Genomic DNA, 21,315 nt, shown 5'->3' with positions numbered 1-21,315 from the left:
CCAGGCGCTCTCTCCACCTGACTGGCAAAGATGGGGGCCAACACACTGGTCACTCCTTCCGCTCTCTGCTTCTCCCTCACCAGGGCTTTTCAGCACACGGTGGCTCACCGTTGCTGTGGTGAGCCTGTGCTGAACGGGGATCGGTCAGGAAGGCATCTCTTGCGGTCACCAACCTGCTCCGCTCCCTTCTGTGTATGACTGACAGGCTGGCCTTCCTAGGCATTCCTCTATCTGAGTCCCTCCTTTGTTCACCCTGCATCAGACAAAGTCTCATTTCCTTAGGCCTGCTTTCTTTGTGTCCGTTACCCAGACTGATAGCCATACTAGCCTTCCCTACTCCCCCATCCTCCCTTTGGTCCTTGGCCACGGCCTGCGCCTTTCTGCTCTCAGTCCTGTACTGCTCGCACATGATGCACAGTGTGGGCTCTATTAGGAGGGGCTCAGAGGCCAGAGGACAAGAAGCTCTGGACTCTGGACCCTGCACCATCGTGGGCACTTCTGGAATATTGCGCTTGTTTCTGAGAAGCCTTTTCTGACTCACCAGCATGCTTCCAGAAGATAGCAGCCGGGGCCATGTGGCGGTTGGAAACTATCCCATGAGGAACAATTGAACAAACAGGGGACTTTAACCAGGAGCAGAGGCAACATGATAGCGTCCCGTGGAAAGGGGCACAAACTCCTTGCGGTGCAGAATGAACAACAGTTGGGTAGAAGATCTAGGAAGCAGGTTTCAGCTTAATATGAGTCAGCACATTGCCATACTTAGCGTTGACTGTTGGCTGTTGACAGCTATCCTTTATTGAGCACAACTTGTTTTTAAGTGTTGTGATAAGGGCTTTACGTGTTGTCTCATTTATTCCTCATACCCACGCTATGGGTTTTAAGTGCTGTTATCCTCATTCTACAAATGAGGCTGAGGTTCAGGTTTAGTAAGTTGGTACAAAGCCATGTAGGTGATGAGTGGCAGAGACAAAACTGGAACAAGGACTGGGTCTGAACCCAGAGCCCATCCTCTGATCCACTCTCTGCTCTGGCAAAGTGTTAAGTAAGGGCAGACCAACCACCGTCAAGAAGCACTTCCGGATTCCGGCTCATGGGGAGCTGTGCTTTGCTGCCCTGGGAGGCGCCTCCCAACCCTGACACTCTGTGATCTCAGTAACCCTCACCTGCAGTGTGCTGCCAACATACTGCAGCGCAGGACGGTGGCCCAGCCCCCAGCAAGGCTTATTCTGGCAGCCTGAACGTAGCACACCAGGGGCTGCTGACTCCTGGTGTTGCCTGGACTCTGCTGTGCCCTCCTCACCTCACCCAGAGTGCAGCCTCCTTTTACAGGGTCAGGGACTGGCTCTTTTCTCTCTCCTTTCCCCCAGCACCCAGTGTGGGTACTTCACATGGTGAAATCTGCTCTGGCCGCTCTCTTACAGCTGGCCACAAGTGGTATCTGATGTATGTTTCCTCCCAAAATCCCAGGATAGAATATGTAACAGTGACTCCAGAAGGATTCCGGTACCGGGGCCAAATCTTCCCGACTGTGAATGGCCTTTTCAGATGGTTTAAGGATCATTATCAGGATCCTGTACCAGGTGAGTTCTACTCTCTCTGACTTCTGGAGTGTGGTTGAGGGACACCTAAGTGCTGAGTCAAGATAATCACTGGCCTTCTACAGGAGGGGCTGAGGCCTAGGCTGTCATTGTAGTTCTCTTAATTCCTATTCCATCTTCCACTTTGCCTGTACAGCTTCCCTTTTTTTTTTTTTTTTTTTAAATTTATATATTTATTTGGCCACACCGCCTGGCCTATGGGATATTAGTTCCCCGACCAGGGGTTGAACCCGTGCCCTCAGCAGTGAGAGCGCAGAGTCCTAACCACTGGACTGCCAGGGAATTCCCCCAGCTTCCCTTCTTTCCACCCACCTCAGTACCTCTCCCAGCCCCCCAGTTGTAAAACCAGAAGTAGGTTTCTGGTGAGACATAATTTGGGCCATTTCTTACAGGCATCACCCCCAGTAGCAGCAGCAGGACCCGGACACCTGCCTCTATCAATGCTACCCCAGCCAACATCAACCTTGCAGGTAAGGAGCTCGTGCCAGGGACTGGGGATAAGAGGGACGGAGCTAGAAGGACTGTTACCTCTAACATGCCCATCTCCCACCTCTGTGTGCTTACAGATCTGACACGGGCTGTGAACGCCCTGCCCCAGAACATGACCTCACAGGTGTTCAATGCCATTGCTGCCGTGACAGGCCAAGGCCAGAACCCTAATGCCACCCCAGCGCAGTGGGCCTCCAGCCAGTACGGCTACGGCGGCAGTGGAGGGGGCGGCAGCGCTTACCACGTACGTGGCTTGGGGAGGAAGCTCCCTGCAGAGGGTGGGGAAGGGTGAGAGGGAGCGGCCATCCTTTACCAGCCTGTGTGCGTAGACCGGCCTCTGCAGTGCCCACCACGAGGGCCTTCATAAGGAGAGGGGGCTACCACCGCATTAGGAACTGTCTCCAGCAGATGTTCCTTTTTCTCAGGCCCATTTAAGGGGAAAGGGAATGAGAGAAGTTCTGACCTTTCCACAGAGTCTCTTGGGATCTTTAGAATCCTCAAGCCTCTAGCAACCTCAAGTGGTCCAGGGTGCACCCTGTTGTGCCAGGTCCCATCGTGTTGGCCTGCCTCTGCTGCTCAGAACCACACACTGCTCAGGAGAGGGTCAGCTGGAAGGCTCTGGACGGAGCCCAAATTTTCAGCTTGCCAGAAATTCACAGGAAAACCAACTAAGCACAAAACCCATCCCGATTCAACTGTTCACCCTTCTCCAGGTGTTCCCGACGCCAGCCCAGCAGCCGGTGGCCACACCACTAATGACCCCCAGCTACTCCTACACAACCCCAAGCCAGCCCATCACCACACCACAGTACCACCAGCTACAGGCCAGCACCACCCCTCAGTCCGCCCAGGCCCAGCCCCAGCCCTCCTCCAGCTCCCGGCAACGGCAGCAGCAGCCAAAGTAAGTAGACAGATGGTGGCACAGAACAGGTTATTAGTAGAGGGAGGGGCTCTGGATCTTCTGGCAGCCGTGACCCAGGTGATGTCCCAGGAGGACTGCTTTCTGGGAGAAGAGGGAAGAACGCAGTGCGGCAGCTGTCCATAGAGGCGAGGTCCACTTCTGCGAGAACGGACGCTCACCAGTGATTGCTGGGAAGGCTTTCTTCTAGAGAGTCCCGGTCTCAAAGGCCCTTGCTCTCCCTCCCAGGTCCAACAGCCATGCAGCCATCGACTGGGGGAAGATGGCGGAACAGTGGCTGCAGGAGAGGGAGGCAGAACGGCGGAAACAGAAGCAGCGGCTGACACCTCGGCCCTCCCCCAGCCCTATGATCGAAAGCACCCCCATGTCTATTGCTGGCGACGCCACCCCACTCCTGGACGAGATGGATCGGTAGAGGGCCTGCTCCTAGGACTCTGGTTACCTCTGAGGCTGGGAGAGGCCTGGCTGCCCACTGCCTCACTCCTTGCCCCTCCTTTTCTGTCCATAAAGTGGAGTGAATTGACGTTCTCTTTTGGTGGTCAGCCTGGATGGGTGACAGTCTGGATGGCCTTGCGCACGTGAGCTCAGTGTACGCTAGGCAACGATACTCCCACTCCAGGCCCTCACCGACCACCTGTCCTGGGACCAGGCTGGGAAGGGAGTGTGGCAGGGAGGAGGAAGAGGAAGAAGAAAATGAGAGTGGAACGGTTCTGTATTCTACTCCCTACAAGCCATGTTGAGCTGCTGCTCTCACCTGACTCTGGGCTGTGACGGAGCACCAGCTCGGCACGTGAGTCTCCCCCAGCTCTCGTGGGGAGAGGAATGCTATTTATTCAGTTTGGGACAGGAGAGAGGAGGGAAGGTATTTCTGCCCCTGATACCAACAGCTTGGATGGCTATCAAAGCAGGATCACAAGGGACGTAGGGGAGCAGTGCTAACCTGCCCAGCCCCACCTGGCTGCCCCTACCCCCTGCTGCCACGCTTCCTGCCCGTCGTCGTTTGAATAAACAGTGTTTCTATAGAGCACTTGGCGAAGCCTCTCCCCAACTCTCCAGCTCTTGAGGGGGAGCTTTCAAAGCAGTGTTGGGAGCTCTGAGGGCTCCCTTGACTCCCTCTTCCAGGCCATCAGAGAGGCACGGACTTAGAGAGGAGCAGGTGGCTTCTGTACCACGTTGCCTAGGGTCACATCCCTGCTCCACTTCCCAGCCCTGTGACCTTGAGCGAGTTCCTGTTGTCTCTAAGCCAGCTTTCTTATCTGTAAAATGGAGATGATGATACCTAGCTCAGCAGGGCAGCTGTGAGGACTAAGAAAGAATGTGTGAAGTGCTAGGTCCAGTGCCTGGGACCTCATCAGGCCTCAGGAAATGTTAGCAGCTGCTATTACACTCACACACAGCCACCCCATCCACTGTGCCTTCTAGTCTTCTCTGGCACATGGGAGAAAGGCCACAAGTCAATCTGGGTGTCTCCACTTGAACCCTGCACCTCTCTCTCCCCTTTTTGCCGGCTGGGCCTTGGTCTCTGACAGTACCTCCACGTGAGTCAAGTGTATCTCCCCCAGGATGGCCCCCCCCACACTCACCTGGTCCCCCCAACACACACAGCCCTGGCGAAGAGAGCCGACTAGTCGCTTCCCCCAGCCCCATTGCCTCTTTTGTTCTGGACTGATCTCCCTGTGTTTCTTTACTAGGGCTTCACCTCACAGCTTTGCCTGTCAGCTCTGCGAAAGCAAAGCTTTTCCCCTCCCTTTCCTCTGCTTGGGGCTCAGCAGAGAAGTCAGAAAAGGCCACTGCTGCCCACACTTGAAGAGCTCCCGCCTTGCTTTCCTTCATTCAAGATCCCTTTGGCTGTTGTTTGGCAAGAGCTGGGGGAAGGGGCTGGCCTTCTGACAGGAATTCAGTTCCTTTCCCTTCAGCACAAAAGGCCTAGAAGGGCCTAGCAGGAGCAGGGCCACACCAGCTGGGAAGGTTCATGTTCCTTTTGATGCTACCAGCACCTGCCCCAAGGCCACTTAGAGTAGGGAAAGGCCAGGCAAGGCGGCACAGAGTGGGTTAAAAGGCTTAATTTATCAGTGGTATCGCTGCACACAATGCCTATCACCAAGTGGATTTTGCACTGACCTGTCTCCCAGTAGACAGGAAGCCTCCTTCCCACCCAGAGGGACTCTTCTCCTGCCCTGGACCTAGGATGTTACAGAGAAACAGGCTGTGCCCCTTCCCTGCCCTCCCACCTGCCTTCTCTGGGCTTCCTCTTGAAAGATGGATTGCCCTTCAGAAACACCTGCAGCTCCTTAGCCCCTTGGCTCCAGTTATGCCCAGAGGCTGCCCCCTCCCCGCCAGAAGTAGCCAGGTTGGAGGGAGAGAGAAGCAGGGGGTCAGCTACAGGCATGATCGCATTTATTCTTCACCCTGGTCGCCCTGGCCTCAACTGAGATTGGGGTTTGATGCTGGGGAAGATTTCCTCTTGTTGACCTTCTTGACTGGCGAGGTCTTCATCCCGGGCTTCTTGGCATGGACCCTATTCTTCTCTCTCTTCCTGGTTGATGAAAACTCCACAATATCCTCACTGGAGGGTTCCTCCCACCCAGGGTCATTGTAACTGTCCTCACTCTCCAGATCTTGCCGGCTGTCTGGGCTGGACTCTGACATCCTGGTCAACTCTCTTGGGCTTAACAATCGGCTTAAGTCTGGAGGTGATTCTGATTTAACTGGGCTTTTCTTCTTAGTCAAGTTGCCCTTCTTGACTTTTTTCTTCACCTTTGCCTTTTCGTCCATCTCCTCCTCCTTGTCTTTCTCTTTTTCCTTTTTCTTCTTTATCTTCTTGATCACCTTATTGCCCTGGGACTTCGCTGTGGGGCTTTCGGAATGCCAGATGGTGATGGGAGCTGCTAGGTCAGGGCTACCTGTGACCATGCCCATACCTGTGTTGGTGGGGAGGGCGGGGGGCCCCACGTGGGTCGGGATGGGAGGCTTGCTTTCTTCCTCCTCCTCCTCCTCCTCCTCCTCTTCCTCCTCCTCATCCTCCTCCTCTTCCTCCTCATCCTCTTCCTCCTCCTCCTCATCATCATCCTCCTCTTCCTCTTCCTCCTCCTCCTCCTCTTCCTCTTCTTGGTTTAGGTCGTCATCTGCCCCACACACACGGTGGATGGGATGGTGGATCACTGCCACGGAGACAGGCCTGTAGCTTTTGCACCTGGGGGAGAAGAGAACAGGGAAAGACGGTTGACGGAGTGTGGGGGCCAGTGACCCCCATCAGCCCGCCGGCACTCACCAGCCACACCAGAACGGCTCCACACACTCTCCCTCTGGGATGAGCTCAAAGCATGGGCACTGGATGATGTTGAAACAGGCCGAGTCCACGTCTTGGGAGCAGGTTAGGCCCACATCTCTGGAACTGCTATATGTCTTCTCTGAGCAATCCTTCAGCCTGCCACACAGGGGACTCAGGCTGGCTCCCCTGCCTCCATGACTCCCCAGTGGCCCAGAGCAAGAAGACTGAGGGACAGCAGGCTTCCACTGGGTTCAGCCCGGTCTGCCAAAAGACCTCCCGGTGGCTCCTGGAACACAAGCCAGGTTTACAAAAGCTGGGGCCGGGCTGGCAGCACCAGGTCAAAGCTGAAGCAGGGAACCACAGTGAAAATTTTGGATCTGGCTCTACCCAGGAGTCTTTCCTGGGCTGTGGGTCTCCCAAGGAGGAGGGCCCTTACCTAGAATCACAGTCACAGTGGCTGATAGAGTGCAGGTGCACGTCGTGGTGGCCATAGTAAGAGGTGAAGGGATGGATGATGTGCCTGGTGCACTATCTGTGTTTCCAGCAGCACCTGTCAGTGTCCTTGAATTCACCTGGCGGGGTAGGAGTCTGGGGTAAGAGTCTGGGTTGTACTGCGCAGCAGCGGCAACATACCCGGATCTCCCTTCCCACAGCTCAGTCTAAAGGCTTCACCAAGGTCACCTGTTGCCACCATCGTCCCTCCCTCCCCCATAGCTGTTTCTTTCTTTTTTTTTTTTTTTTTTTGGCCGCGCCATGCAGCTTGTGGGATCTCAGTTCCCCCAACGAGGGATTGGACCTGGGCCCCGACAGTGAAAGGGCCAAATCCTAACCGCTGGACCACCAGGGAGTTCCCCCCACGGCTGCTTCTACTGCTGAGTACTAGAAACTCAGCCCAGCGCTCTCCTCTCCCCAGTCCACTGCGTGTGACTCTGCCTGCCCCTCGCAGACTCTCAGGACAGTGTCTCACCAAGTCCCCCCTTGCTGTCCTGTGACACCTGCCTCTTCCCCTCCCCTGCCTTCTGTGGGAGCCTACCTTCCTTCCCAGGGCCCTCTGCTGACTCCTGCCTGCCCCTCACCCAGTGCTCAGAGTTCTGCACGGAGTGCCTGGGTAAGGGAGGGCCCTCTCGCCATGGCAGAGGGGAGCACCACTTCAGAGTCCCCGGCAGTTAAAGCTGGCCGCAGCAGCATCCCCAGTTGCTACGCCTGCTCCACACAGGCCCAGGAGGCCAGTGTCCGACCTCTCACGGCCTCTGAAGCCACTGCAGCCCCAGGGCCTGCTGCAGCATGACAGCTCAAGCCTGGAGGGGAGCTAGGCCTCCAGTGCGTCACGTTCCTTGGCTTCTCCTGCTGACTCTTCCCTTTCCCTCCTTCGCTCTCCTCCCTCTGACACCTTTCTCACTCTCACTTCTCTCCCCTTTGCCAGACTCACTCTTGGTTCTTTCCCTTCTCTTTTACTCATCAAGTTCCCATCCCCCATCCATTCTCTCTCCCCAGTCCTTAGAGCCACAGACTTGAACAGTCCACCCCTTGTAGGCAACACAGATACCATGTCCCAGGGCACAGGGGAGAAGCTGCTGGGGAGAGGCCTGGGGATTAGGGGAAAGGCCTGAAGAAAGGTTCCTACCTCTTTTGCTCAGCTGAATGCAAGCCCTGTGCACACACTGGTGTCTCCCAGCCTCACCTGTGACCCTGCCTAAGGCCCCAGTCTACCAATGGCTCTCCCCTTGGGCCACCATCTAAAACAAGCCCATGAAGTGATTCCCTGTGCCGAGAGGACAAGGCACCTTCCTGCAGGTTCCCCCTGAACTCCAGCTCCACCCGCTCCCAGAGGAGGAAGGGGGCGGGCACTCGCAAGTTCCAGGGCAGCCCGGCTTGGGGTGCTACGGCTGGCTAACGCCCCCCAAACAGGCCAGGAGGACTGTGGCTTTATCCAGCCCCTACAAGGGGTGGAACTGGGGCAAGACCTCACACTGGCCACCAGCTAGTAGCTGATCAGGCTGGGGGTGTGTTACTCCAAGTGGCCTTAAAGTACTTGAGAGATGGGACGGCAGCTTGGTCTGAGCCTCTCCTCCATTCTTCCCTTCCCTCCCCCCAGCAGGCTCGGGGGGGCCCGGGTCCCCCGTACACCCCTGATCCACTTAGTGGCCGCCCTTTCTGCTTCCCCTCCTCCCAGGCCCTTTCTCCATCTCAGGGAGATAAGAGGCAGGCAGAGTAAGAGTCCTGCACCACCACCTCGGGCTTTCTCCAGCACAGCTGAACTGGAGCAAAGGTGGCAACTGCTCTGAACTTGTAGTCAGGCCTGAGTCCAAGTCTAGCTGGGTGACCTAGGGCAAGTTACTTTCCTTCTCTGAGCCTTCCTTTCCTTATTCACAAAATGGGGATGACGGTAATACCTATTTTGCAGGGTTGTTGGGAGGACTCAGTTTACATGTGTCAAAGATACTGATGCACCATACATAAAGTGCCGTACAAAGGAAAGGGGTGATTGTGGCTTCCTGGAAGGAGTGGCCCTCTCTGTCTGGCACAAGAAGGGGTCTCAGGGTAGGGCAGCTGGGTGACCCCTTCAGGACCAGACACTTCTCTCCCTTCTGCCTACCACCAGGTGAGGGGTGGTGGGGACCCCTGGGGCCAGAGATCCCTCAGACAGACCCACCTTCCGAGGAGAAGGTGGATGCGTCAGTGCTGGACGCCACACCAGCCAGCAGATGTCCTCTGTCCCAGATGGGTAACCTGTTTATATCTGAGAGAGTACAGAGACGTAACAGCAGCCCCCCTCCCCATGCCATTCATTCAAAAAACATTTCCTGAGAAGCCCCAGGTGCAGTCCCCAGAAGATGCAGAGATTAAAAGAACGACACAACAGTCCCTGCCGTCAAGGGGCTGGGGGAGGGGATGAGGAGGGGAGAGGCAGGAGAGATCTGTGGCACAGTGCATGACAGTAGGGTGAGGCAGACACTGGTAGGGAGGGAAATGGTGGGGAGGAAGGCCTGTGGGAGGACAGGACAAGGACACCCACTGAGACAGGGGTGGGGTGACCTTCTTGGAAGAAGCATAACAGGAGCTGAATCTGGAGTCATGAATAGGAGCGAGCCAGAGTCCAGGCAAGAAGGGACAGTGTCAGGAATTGTCCCAGGGTGTTCCCAAAGACAACTCCAACCGGCAGCGGCTCCATCAGCAACCACAGGGTAGAGTCTGCCACCTCCTTTTTCCTCCTACAATTAGCTTTGTCCTTTGGGGTACTGGAGCTGAGTCCTGCTTAAGGAAGGTAGCTGACTGCTTGGGGACTTCAGCTGGGCTTTCAGTGGCACTCGGTCATCCTTCTACTGGTCCCTGGTGAGCTCCTTCTATTTTCCACAGCACAGGAAGTACTCAAAATTAATGGAAAGAATGAATGAAACTCCAAGCACTTTCCTGGAAACTCCTACCCTGCTTCTGTTCCTCTCAGCACAAAATTTCACCAGCATTATCTATGGCTGCCCCCACCCTCATCAACTTCCAGCCTGGGGAAGTGGCCCTCCTTCCTCCTGCCCAAGCACCTGAACTCTAGGTCCCAGCCAGAATTCTCGCCTTCGGCCTCTTTAGCGTTTTGGGTTTTTTTTTTCTCCTTACAGGCTATGAACATCTTCAAACAAAACACTCTATGAACCCTGCTTCTCACTCTGCCACTGCATATCCCACCCCTCTTCCTTTTCAATCCAAGTTTATTCACTCCCTCATTGAACGGATGGATTAGCTTTACTAGGCACCAGTGAAGGAAGCCTCATCCCTACTTAAGTGAGCTCAGTCTCTACCTCTCTCTTCTACGCCAGCCACCTACAGCATGGCAGCCATCCCAGCCCCTCTAGCAGAATAGCCCAGGCAAAGGCCACCAGTGATCTAATAGCCAAACCCAGTGGCCTTCTTTCAGTCTCATCTCACTTGACCCTGTTGACCAATCAATCTCTTTCTTCTGCACACTGTTCCTTTGGCTCCCATGACAGACCCCTCTCATCTCTCTTCCTTCCCAGCTTTTTAGTTCTTTCCTAACTCCTTTGCTGCCCCCTCTTTCTCTGCTGTACCCCTTAAATTGGTGATTACCAAGGTTGTCTTTGGTCTCCTTCTCAGAAGAAGCTACAGGCTTGTCTTGGATAATGTTATCCACTTCCATGGTTTCAACATCCACTAATAAAATGACATAAATCTGGGTCTCCAATTCAGACTGCTTTCCTGAGCATGTAGCCAATGTCCTCTTGGACATTCCCAAAACATCAAACCAGCATGTCCCATATGAACCCACCATCTTCTCCCTACCCTTCATGAACCACCTCCTCTTGTATCTTCCATTTCAGGGAGCGACACCTCAGCTAGAAATCTAGGGATCATTCTTTCCCTCACTTCTCACCAACCTGATGACCAAGTCTTGCCATGCCTACCTGCCCCCATATCTGCCTCTGTCTTGGTTTAGACCTTCATTATCTCTGACCAAGACAGCTGGAGTAACCTGCTGCCTGGCCTCCCTGACTTCTGTCTCACTACCCATATCCAGTCCTCACAATGCAGCCAAACCGGTTCAGCACATTCCTCCTCTTTAATAGCATTCCACTGCCTTCAGGATGAGGTAAGAACTCCTTATCGGGACAGAACTGGTCCCCAGGACCCAGGCCCTGGTTCTTCTATTATAAGTTCCTCTTGTCCATCCATCCCTCCACCCACCCTGCCCTTTTCCATTCCTTCTCTCCTGCCTCCTACTCCCCAGGAACACCTGCTCATCTTGGAAAGAACGATGCTATCCAAGTAGAATGGGTCACACTTTTCTTTTGCCCCTTTACCCTGCGCCAATGTACTTCATGTGTTTACAGCAACTTGAGAACAAGGCCTATATTTAATCCACCTCTGTATCTATAGATCCTGGAACATGGAAAGTGCTCAGTAAATGTTGGTTGATTGAATGAACACATGAGTAGAAGAGAATAAAGCCCCTACTGGAGCCACAAAGAAGCTATGGCATTGGAGATTCTGCTCAGGGTTCAAACCTGGGGACTTTTCTAGGGAAGGAGAATTGACCTTGGATGAGCATCTTCCTAATGTCAGGCACTGTGCTGGGCTTTTTTTCGGGACGGCGGGGGGCTTTTAAAATATGCCTTTGATTCTAAATCCTCACCAAAGTCCATTTTATGGATGGGGACAGAGAGCCTTACAGTAAGTAACCTGTCCAAAGACACAAGTTAACAGATGACAGAGGTAGGATTCAAATCCAGTTTTCCTGGCTCCATAGTCTATGCTCTTTCAGCCTGTCTACTTATGGTTCCTATCCAAAACCTGTCCTGCCAGCTATCACTTCCCATTACACCGGCTTTTCAACTCTAATATAGCCAATTCCTCACCCTCTGGTCTTACTCAGTCCTGACTCCATAGCCTCCGGTATCCAGCCTGGACCCTAAAGTCAGGCCAGAGGAGCGCGAGCCAGCTTCAGGATTCAAACTCTCCTTGCTCTCTCCAGTCACCATGGAAGAGGCTTATATGCAGGGTCCACTGACTAACTCCCCCGACACCCCCAAGAAGCCCTGACAATTACAACTCTGCCAAGGGGAGGGATTTAATAACTCTCCTCAGACCTTCAGTCGGAGTTTCCGACTGAAGCAGCAGTCCAGAGCTCCTCAGCAGAAGTGACTTAAGTTGAACACAGAGGGGACTTCATAATGAATGAGAGTGATAGCTTAAAAGGAAGAGGGAGGCTCGTGGTCTCTTTCTCAGTAGGGTATTATTCTTGGCGCAGGGGCCTAACACTCAAAACTCACAGGTGATGCTCATTTGTACAGAACCCTCCCAGTCTGGCGAGCTGAGGCGCTCCCCCCGACCTTGCGGCACAAGGGGTAGGGTTTCAGGTGGGGTACCCGGGCAGCAGAACGGGGGAAGGAGGGAGGGAAGGAGGAAGGAAGGGAGGGAGTAACCAAGGAAGGGAAGGAGGGAAGAGGAGGGAGCAAGGCAGGGCAGCTCCCGTCTCCTTGGAAATGCCTCCCTGGCCCCGCCCACATCTGGAGGCGGAACTTCCAGCCTTTTTCCTGCCCCGGAGTCAATGAAACCTCCCGCCCCAGCCCCGGCGACTAGTTGGCCGCTGGACCATGGGCTCCAGCCAAGCCCCGCACTTCTTGGGCAGCGGCTTGGGACCCCAGTGCGGCACAGCAACGCCTTCCAGCCTTACAACCGGAGGCCTCAGCTCTGGCTTCAACCGGACCACCCCAACTGAACGCGCAGGCGGTTCTCCAGGTCCTCAGGACCCCAGTCCTCAATCATTGGTCCATGTCTCGACGTGAGCCCACCCCCAGATCCTAACTCCGCCCCAGCCATTCCTTGGCCCCGCCTCCTTCGTCGGGCTCTCTCAGGTTCCACACCCCCCTTGGGTTCTCAAGCCAGCCCCCATGCCACGCCCCCAGCTGGAAGCCCTCCCCTAATCTGCTGCCACGTCCACTCCTTACCGGTGCTGCTCTCGTCCCACCAGCTGGTATCGTCCTCAGTTTTTTCCTTAGTCCACCTTTCAATCCTCAGTGTCGTCCTAACCCACATATCTCTCAGCCTAGTTCTTCGTCTCTACAAGACTCTTCCTCGCAGAAGTCCAACCCTGAACCTCAGCTTGGCCGAGTCCAACGTAAACCCCAATCTCAGCTTCGCCCCAGTCCAGCCCTTAACCCCGCCTCATGCTTGCCCAGTCTCCCGCCTCCCTCCGCTCTAGGCTGCGTTGTCTTAGCCCAAGTCTGAGCTTCCGCTGCGCTCTTCATCCGGGTCCTCCCAGTTCATTCCGGGCCTCTCCCTCTTTGTTCACCTTTAACATTAGCACCTCCCCGTTATCTTAGGCCTAAACTTTAACTCGGCCGCTGAGGCCCAGCCCTCAATCCCATCGCTAGTTCCTCTCCAGATCTGTTCCAGGTTTAGTCCTACCCCCAGACTCCAGCCCCGCCCCTAACCCCGTTCTTAGCCCCGCCCCAATCATTCTCTCAACCTCCGGGCCCCTCCCAATCCTTCGGAACCCAGCCGCTGCCCTTAGCCCCGCCCAATCTACACTCGGGCCCCTGTCTGCGTGCCTAGGGAGCTACTCCCTCTAAACTCCAACCCGCCATCCTGGCTCTTGCAAGGTCCCTCCTTCCCTGGCGGGAGGCGGGCTCGCTCTCGCTCTCTCTCCCCATCCGCAGGCCCTTCCATGGAGCCCAGCTAAAGAAGACGTGATGTCGGCTCACAACCTCCGCTGCGGCGCCCACCCACAGCGCCCCCTCCTAGCCCCCATGGGGCACCCTATATTGAGACAATACTGCCCAATATAGATAGACATCAACATAGAGCCAAAGAATCGTGGTCACTCTTCCCCCAAATATTTATTATAATAGTTAAGGTTTTTGAGCTCTTCCTGTGTGTGTTAGTGCTTTATTTCACTCTTGCAACCTCATGTCGTATCTCCATAGGCTTGCCCCATGCGGGGAGCAGGGCAAGCTGCACGCATAGTCACCTACGACACACGCCCCTCACAGCGCACAGCCCTCTCACCCTTAAGTATAGTATACACACTGCACATGCATGTATCACACTCTAGCGCAGGTAAAAAAATCTACTCACCACCACACGGACCAACGCAACACGCACACATGCACACGCCCCTCACATACACCACCCAGAACACAGACCCATACTCCTGCTGCCCACGCTCCACGCAGCACAAACACTCCACAGCAGTACTGTGGTGCACGACACACACACACACACACACACACTCTGTAAGGCAAGAGTTGGGGATCACAGTCCTGTAAGGGAACAGAGATGGAAAAACAATTCCAGGAGAGTGTGAAAAAAGTGTTACAGCCACATCACTAACTTTCCACACATCACACCTCTCAATTTCTCTTGGTACCAGGCTCCAAAGCCAGAATATGCCTCAAAGGATGGAGAGAAGGGATAAGGATGTTGCTTAAACTTTGTTTTCTCCAGAGCCATCAAGGGCCTCTCCTGTTGCTGCTCTGCATGATCTCAACCTCCACCTTCCTCAAGACCCAGCAGCCGGAGTGGCAGGATCACCACCCAGACCCTCTCACCCACTGTAGCTTTAGAGAACTCTAAGAACAGCAGGGAGGACTTCCCTGGTGGCGCAGGGGTTCAGAATCCGCCTGCTAATGCAGGGGACATGGGTTCGAGCCCTGCCCTGGGAAGATCCCACATGCCGCAGAGCAACTAAGCCAGTGTGCCACAACTACTGAGCCCGCGCTCTAGAGCCCGTGAGCCATAACTACTGAGCCCATGTGCCACAACTACTGAAGCCCACGTGCCTAGAGCCCATGCTCCACAACAAGAGAAGCCCCCGCTCACCGCAACTGAAGAAAGCCTGTGTGCAGCAACAAAGACACACACAGCCAAAAATAAAAATAAATAAAATAGTTTAAAAAAAAAATAAGAACAGCAGGGGAGGGGAAGCCAGGAGAAGGGGGAGAGTGAAGAAAAGCCAACCCTTCTAGAATAGAGTAGTGGGTAAGAATGGAAGCAAAAGATCGGGATTGACATATATACACTACTATGTACAAAATAGATAACTAATGAGAACCTACTGTATAGCACAAAGAACTCTACTCAAGTGCTCTGTGGTGACCTAAATGGGAAGGAAATCCAAAACAGAGGGGGTATATGTATACGTATGGCTGATTCACTTTGCTGTATAGCAGAAACTGACACAGCAGTGTAAAGCAACTATACTCCAATTTAAATTTTTTAAAAAAAGAATGGAAGCAAAGGAAGAACACTTGCTGACTGGGAAAGAGGATCTGTGTTCTAATCTTGACCCTCCATGACCTCCCAGGATGACACCAGGCCACATGTGTCCCTCCATTGTTGGCCCAGATATCTGAGACACTTCAGCCTATCTCTGGCTCTCTGGATGTCAACAGTGAGCCAGGTTCTTGGTCGCTCTTCACCCAAACTGTTATTATAATAGTTAAGGTTTTTGAGCTCTTCCTGTGTATGTTAGTGATTTATCTTATTTCATCCATGAATCCTCATTTCACAGAGGAGGCAACTGGGAGTTCCCTGGTAGCCTGGTGGTTAGGATTCTGGGCTTTCACTGCCATCGCAGGTTCAATCCCTGGTCAGGGAACTGAGATCCCATAAGCTGCATGGCATGCCCCCCCCCCCAAATAATAATAGAGATGAGGAAACTAAGTCACAGAGGATAAGTGATTTTGTCTGAGTGTCCCAGGATGGACAGCAAGGATTCACATGCAGATCCTCCTGACTTGGAGCACGTGTTTTTTTTTTGAAGAGGGGAAAATGTATGTCTTTTTTTTTTTTTTTTTTTTTTGGCTGCGTTGGGTCTTAGTTGCAGCATGCGGGATCTTCGTTGAGGCATGCGGGATCTTTTGTTCTGGCATGCAGGCTTCTCTCTGGTTGTGGTGTGTGGGTTTTTCTCTAGTTGTGGCTCTCAGGCTCCAGGGCCTGTGGGCTCGGTAGTTTGTGGCACGCGGGCTCTAGTTGAGTCGCGTGAGCCCAGTAGTTGTGGCGCGCAGGCTTAGTTGCCCCACAGCATGTGGGATCTTAGTTCCCTGACCAGGGGTCGAACCCGCGTCCCCTGCATTGTAAGGTGGATTCTTTACCACTGGACCACCAGGGAAGTCCCCGTATGTCTTATTTCTAATCCAATTTAGTTTTTTAATTGTTTTAAAATATAAGAATACGCTACTGATAATCTTGTTAACTAATATAGTTAGATGTTATCAGATAGAACATTTCCTGAGTAAGAGCCCTGCCTCTACCTTCCTGGGCCTTCTGGTCAACCCAAAAAGCACCCAAAACTCATTCCCTTCTCACTGTGTTCCCCTCAGAGAAATATTTTTTAAAGGACAGGCAGGAAAAAGGTGAAAAAAAAAAATTATCCAATGGTGGACTTCAGTATAAGCACGATGTAGCAGGAGACATTTGGCGGGAAGGGACCAAAGGAAAAGGGCTCTCAAAGATCTCAAAAATTATTCAGATGTCATCCAGTGAGGGTTCGGTGCATCCCCCAAACATGGTCCCTGAGCTCCTAGCCTGCCTGAGGCCTGCCCAGAGGCCAGGAATGGCCAGAATCCCAGAAGGCTCCAGTCCCAAGATCACCATACAGCCCTGCCCATTTCACATCCCTGATCCCCCACAAAGGACTCCAGCACCTAACCTGCTAATAACAGATATTTTAATGCATAAGGCATAGTGTGAGGCTGGGACCATTAAGCATCCTCAAACCCAGAGGGCCCAGCAGGCTGAGTAAGAGCAGCAGGGCCCACCCACCTCCCTACCACTGGGCAACCTGGAGAGCCCTGGAGGAGAGGGGCATCCAGTTTTTGGCACGGTGCCTGGGAGCAGGAAGTGACTAGCATGGTCCCAGCTACACCTCTGGGGATACTGCCACCAAGGGGCAGCTCTTTGGTCTGGAAAAAGTCAGTGCAAATGTCCAGGGGTTGAGCTCTGGGGGAGAAAAGGTGGCACACTGCCCCAGGGCTGGGCAGTCTCTGGACAGTACCCTCACCCGTTATGGGCAACACATGGGCTTCTTCTTGCTGGCAGTTAGGTAGAGGTTGCTGTCATCGCTGTTGATGCCTGAAGAAGGGTGAGAAACATGTGAGGCAGGGATTGGAGGGTCCCTGTGCCCTCTGCCACCCTCATCCAGGCGGGCACTCACGGACAACATCCCCAATACGCCGGGACCCCGATTTCTCCAGCTCAGCCAGCACGTTGGCCTCAAAGGTCAGTGCCGTCACACGAAAGAAGAATTCCCGGACATTTTCACCTGACACAGGGAGCAGTTTCAGGCCTGGGGTCAATGAGCACAGCTGGAGTGTAGGAGTGAGAGGCAAGGTAGGCAGGAATGCCACAGCAGAAGGCGGGATGCCTCTGACTCACCAGTGAGAGATGAGACTGCCCAGTACTCGGCCTTCATCTCTTGGGCCACCTTGAGTGCATCTTTCTCCATTAGCATATACTGAGCAGGAGTCTGAGGGAAAGTCAGAGTCAGATGCTGGGGGTGGGGTTTCCCTTGTCAAGGTGGGAATTCCCCCCACTGGCACACTCACACTCAGGTCCTTCTTGGAACCCACGAGGAAGAGAAGCACACTGGAAGGGTCATTCTCCTTGAGTGCATCAGCTAGCCACTGCCTGCCATAGACAGTGGACAGCAAGGGATGAGGGAGCTAGACAGGCTCCCCCCGCTGACACTTATACGCCCAGGGACCCTCTCTCTGGTCCTGGATACATTCTTCTCCTTCCCTTCCATGCTCCTGACCCCCCTCTTTTCTGAACCTTCTCTTCCCAGAGCCCCCATTACAGTTCAGCATGCACACGTACTTGGTATGCTCCAGGGAGGCCACATCATTCAGGTTGAAAACGATGATGATGGCTGGAAGAGTGGAAGGAAACATGCAGAGTGTTGGGGAAGACACTACTGATTCATTTCCACAATCCCTCCAGCCCTAGACTAGAGGCCAGGTGCTCCCACCTACCTCACTTAACCGTGGCCCTTACCTTGAGCTCCTCGGTAGTAGGTTGATGCAATGCATTTGAACCTCTCCTGTCCAGCGGTGTCCCAGCTGGGAGGAAGCGGGGGGGAACACAGGTATGTGTGGGGCAGGGTGGTGCTGGTGGCTGCGGTGGGAGATAGGTGCTGGGAGAAGGAACGGCGGGAAGGAGTGGAGGAAGAACTCACAGCTGCAGACTGAAGGGGACGCCCAGCACTTCAAATCGTTCCATCTCAAAGTCCACTCCGATGGTGGCCTTGTAGTTCTTATCAAAGGTGTCTTTGCAGAACCTGAGGGGGCACCAGATGCTCTGGTCCTGAGCCCAGCCCACCTGGCTAGACCTGGGCCCACTCTGCCCAGCCCAGCCCAGCTCAGCTGCAGCACCCTCTTACCTATTAATGAGACAAGTCTTCCCCACTGACAGGTCCCCCACCACAATGACCTTGGAGATCTTAAATCTGCTGGACACAAGAGTGGGCAGGAAAAGTGAGCACTAGCTCTCTCACTCAGAGGAGTCCCAGTGCTCCCTAGTAGGTCCACAAAGGTAGCTGCACCCAGGCTGAGGTTACCATAGACACCAGGGCTGGACAGATATGCTGGGGAGGAGTGTTTTTGTTTTAGTATCAGAGAGACATGATTTTGAATTCCAGCTCTCACTTACTAGCTGTGTGACTTAGGACAAGTTTCTCAGCTTCTCTGAGCCTCAGTTTCAACCTTTGTTAAGTGGGGATTTAACATACATTTTACTGGGTTGTTGTGAAGGTTAAAATGAGATAAATGTCCTATATTCTGAGACATACACACACACACAAACATACATTCTAACATCTCTGAAATCAGGATACATCTTAAAAGTGGTGGTGTTTTCCATTTAATAAAAGACAATAATAGTATACAACACACTGCTTGGGCACACAGTAAATGCTCAATTACTGGTGGCAACTGTTAACAGTGTTATCTTTTTTTACCCACAATAGGACTCATCCCTCTAGGACTGCTCCCTGCCCTGGAGCTCAAATAGATGGTGTGTGGGAAACTGAGGTGGTGACCACGCCCTCATGTTGGACACCTTCTCTGTGTCAGGAATTAAACTGCCACCTTCCTACCCCACCCCATCTCTTAGGACTTGCCACAACCTAGCTGGAAGAAACGGGAGCACACAGGGGCATGAAAAGGGGGAATAACCATGTAGCTGGTAAAAGCTGAAACGGAGCCTCCAGTTGTTGGCTCTGTAGCCTTGCTTTGACTACAGGTTTCCTGGGACTTTCTTTCTTCGTTCCGGGTGTCTCTAACTCACCCCACGGTGCCTGTCCGGTGCTCCTGGCAGGCGCAGGTGACGCGGGGGTGGAAGTCTTTGTGCACGTGCAAAGCGGCCTCCTTCCTCAGGCACTGAGAGGGAGGGAAGAAAAGGGGACTCGCCCAATCCTGGCCCTCTTCCCGCAACCAAGCAGCCCGCGGCGGGGGATGGGGAGGGGACCACCCAGAAGCAGCAGGCCTAGCTGGGCGGCAGGGCTGGGCCCAGGCCTGTTACTGGTCTGGTGCCGCCTCCTCCCCGCCCACACCCACCGCAGCCAGAAGCCCGACGTGGCCCTGGCGCCTACCTGGGGCAGCTCCGTCAGGACGCGGTCCCTCCGCACCGGCGCCAGAATGTTCATCTTGCCTGCGGCCTTGCGGGGCGCCCTGAGAAGGCGCGGAGGCCTGATCCGCCCCAGCGACCCGGGCCCGTGGAGACCCGACAATCACCCGCGACCGAGGGGTCCCGACTATAACTCGGGGCCACGGGGAGCCTACGGGAGCCCGTGGCCTCGGGGACGCTACAACCACCGCGGGCCACGGGGATGAGACAATCACTCGGGGCCGGGGCGAACCCACAATCACCCGGGCCCGGGGCGTCCCCAGGACGACTCGAGGGCGAGGAGACCCCTCGGCCGCCAAGTTGGGGCGTGGAGTCCCGTCTGGGGGAACCCGAGCCCGCGCTGACCCTACAATAACCCGGGGCCGGATAGTTCCTACAATAACTCGAGGCCGAGAAGACCCGACGACAACTCGGGGTTGAGGCGACCCTACCATAACAGAGAAGCCCGGGGGCGCGGAGCGGCCCCGCCACACGGGGTCAGTGTGGGCAGGGACGGCACAGCACGGCCGGTGGACTGCTGGAGGAGGGGGCGAGGGGCCCAGTGCGCTGCAGGGCCTCGCGTCCCACTCGACTCTCCCTTCGCAAGCGCTGTAACTTGATCCCCGGAAATTCCTGGAAAAGGGCCGCCCCCCGCCCCTCTCCCGGCAGCTCCAGGCCTCGCAGTCCGCCCCAGCCTCCCCCTCCCCTCCTCCCGCCAGCGCTGCCCCAGGTCAGGCTCCCCCTGCAGACGCCTCACCCGGCTGCGGGCCCGCCCTCACCCTGGTTGGAACCTGCCCAGATCGGGATCCCCCAGGTCTCTCTCCCCTGCACCTCCTGTGCCGGGCGGAGCCTCCATGGGGACCCTTACCCAGTCGAATTGGTGATGGGGAATCGGTGATCGCTGCGCAGCATCTGGCTGCGCCAGGAACCAGCGGGAGGGGAAAGGGGGAGAGAAGGGGCCCTAGGAGAGGCGGCGCTTCCCTCCTCAACTCCAGGCCCAGGACGTGACTCATAGGGTCTGCCCCCACTCGCCCTTCTGCCCTGGGAGGTGGTGGTGGGGAGCGTAGAGGGGGTGCCAGGGTCGGAACGAGGTGCCACCAAGGAGAGGGAGGTCCGAAATCTGGTGCGTTTTCCTCCAAGGCTGCCGTGTTAGATTGGGGGACTGGGGCGCCGAAGACCAAGCTGCCTCCCTTGGTGGAGGATAAAGGAGGGCTAGGGGACCCAGAATTCCTCCCTTTGGAGAAGTCACCGCTCTGGGACTTGGGGACTCTCCTTTGGTATGGGCGTTCTTCGCTCTGACCCCATTGAAATGTACCCCCACTCCCCCAGGACTTTTCTTTTTTGCAGTCTGCAGGCTAGAAGAGGGGGTAGCACACAACAGATCTCACCTTCAAAGGTGATTCCAGGAGAGGAGGGGGAGGACAGAAAGGCATTGTGATATGGGATAAGCACAGTCCTTCAAAGAAAACCCGAGCGTTTACTAAACCTTGCTCTGTGTCAGGAACTGAATTTGGGGACGCAAAGATGACTGGAGCAAGGAAGAGAAGACTGCTTAAAGGGAGGGGACTGTGAATGAAATTATTCCCAAGAAGAACGAGCGTATCCTGGAGAAATCTGATCTCTGGGTATTTGGAATAATTGGTAGAGTCTCTTCAAGACTATTAACGGGAAGACGCATGAAATCTGTCATAGGGGCAATGTGGCCACCTCCTACTTCTTCTGACACTTTGCTCTTCCCCTCCGCCTGACTCGACTTTTTCTGCCACCTAATCACCGTGTTATAAGTAATCCGTGTCCCCTCTCTCGACCTCAATTTCCACAGATGTCTGAGGGAGTTGGACTGGGCAAATTCTGCTCTAACGTTCTAGAATTTTGCTTCACTCTACCTGAGTCAATCTAACTACAGTATATTAATTCCAGTTTGC

General features: G+C 54.6%; 3 protein-coding genes across 8 annotated transcripts in view; 1 reads left to right on the top strand and 2 right to left on the bottom strand.

Moving 5' to 3' along the window:
* The window catches only part of SUPT6H (SPT6 homolog, histone chaperone and transcription elongation factor), a 32,300-nt gene extending 28,267 nt beyond the window's left edge, over positions 1-4,033 (top strand). For all 3 annotated transcript variants that reach the window (XM_060080870.1, XM_060080868.1, XM_060080869.1), the window contains 5 exons: positions 1,471-1,583; positions 1,994-2,071; positions 2,168-2,334; positions 2,804-2,991; positions 3,238-4,033. In XM_060080870.1, the coding sequence (XP_059936853.1) occupies positions 1,471-1,583; positions 1,994-2,071; positions 2,168-2,334; positions 2,804-2,991; positions 3,238-3,424 (733 nt within the window). In that variant the 3' untranslated portion in view covers positions 3,425-4,033. The remainder of the gene's footprint in view (positions 1-1,470; positions 1,584-1,993; positions 2,072-2,167; positions 2,335-2,803; positions 2,992-3,237) is intronic.
* Positions 4,034-5,300: 1,267 nt separating this feature from the next.
* Positions 5,301-6,528, bottom strand: PROCA1 (protein interacting with cyclin A1; the record flags this gene model as incomplete). The annotated part of the gene is made up of 2 exons (XM_060082803.1): positions 5,301-6,202; positions 6,281-6,528. Coding segments are annotated over 2 exons (1,017 nt in total), but the record flags the coding sequence as incomplete, so codon positions are not given.
* A 9,907-nt stretch (positions 6,529-16,435) lies between these two features.
* Positions 16,436-20,365, bottom strand: RAB34 (RAB34, member RAS oncogene family). 4 transcript variants are annotated; one of them, XM_060082014.1, is made up of 11 exons: positions 20,259-20,365; positions 19,377-19,589; positions 19,073-19,164; positions 18,168-18,236; positions 17,964-18,065; positions 17,783-17,847; positions 17,606-17,657; positions 17,335-17,416; positions 17,165-17,255; positions 16,944-17,075; positions 16,436-16,861 (listed from the first exon to the last, which is right to left on the bottom strand). In XM_060082014.1, exons 2-11 carry the CDS (start codon positions 19,428-19,430, stop codon positions 16,794-16,796), a joined length of 807 nt encoding a protein of 268 aa, XP_059937997.1. In that variant the 5' UTR covers positions 19,431-19,589; positions 20,259-20,365; the 3' UTR covers positions 16,436-16,793. The 4 variants fall into 4 exon arrangements, with proteins under 4 accessions (XP_059937997.1, XP_059937999.1, XP_059937998.1 ...); XM_060082016.1 differs by having other exon boundaries at positions 16,944-17,051; XM_060082015.1 differs by having other exon boundaries at positions 18,168-18,233.
* Positions 20,366-21,315: the final 950 nt, after the last annotated feature.

Source organism: Mesoplodon densirostris, chromosome 18, assembly GCF_025265405.1.
Source record: "Mesoplodon densirostris isolate mMesDen1 chromosome 18, mMesDen1 primary haplotype, whole genome shotgun sequence".
NCBI lineage: Eukaryota > Metazoa > Chordata > Mammalia > Artiodactyla > Ziphiidae > Mesoplodon > Mesoplodon densirostris.
The sequence above is the reverse complement of the archived record's forward strand: the minus strand, read 5'-3'. Positions and strand labels throughout refer to the sequence as shown.

What these genes read in the sequence shown, in the direction of transcription:
- RAB34 (XM_060082014.1), bottom strand. Translation starts at nt 19,430, where the DNA reads ATGAACATTCTGGCGCCGGTGCGGAGGGACCGCGTCCTGACGGAGCTG. An exon ending in CACCGGACAGGCACCGTGGG is followed by an intron (nt 18,237 to 19,072) that starts GTGAGTTAGAGA and finishes TCTTGTGTCCAG; the next exon opens with CAGATTTAAGATCTCCAAGG. An exon ending in GCCTCCCTGGAGCATACCAA is followed by an intron (nt 17,417 to 17,605) that starts GTACGTGTGCAT and finishes TGTCTATGGCAG; the next exon opens with GCAGTGGCTAGCTGATGCAC.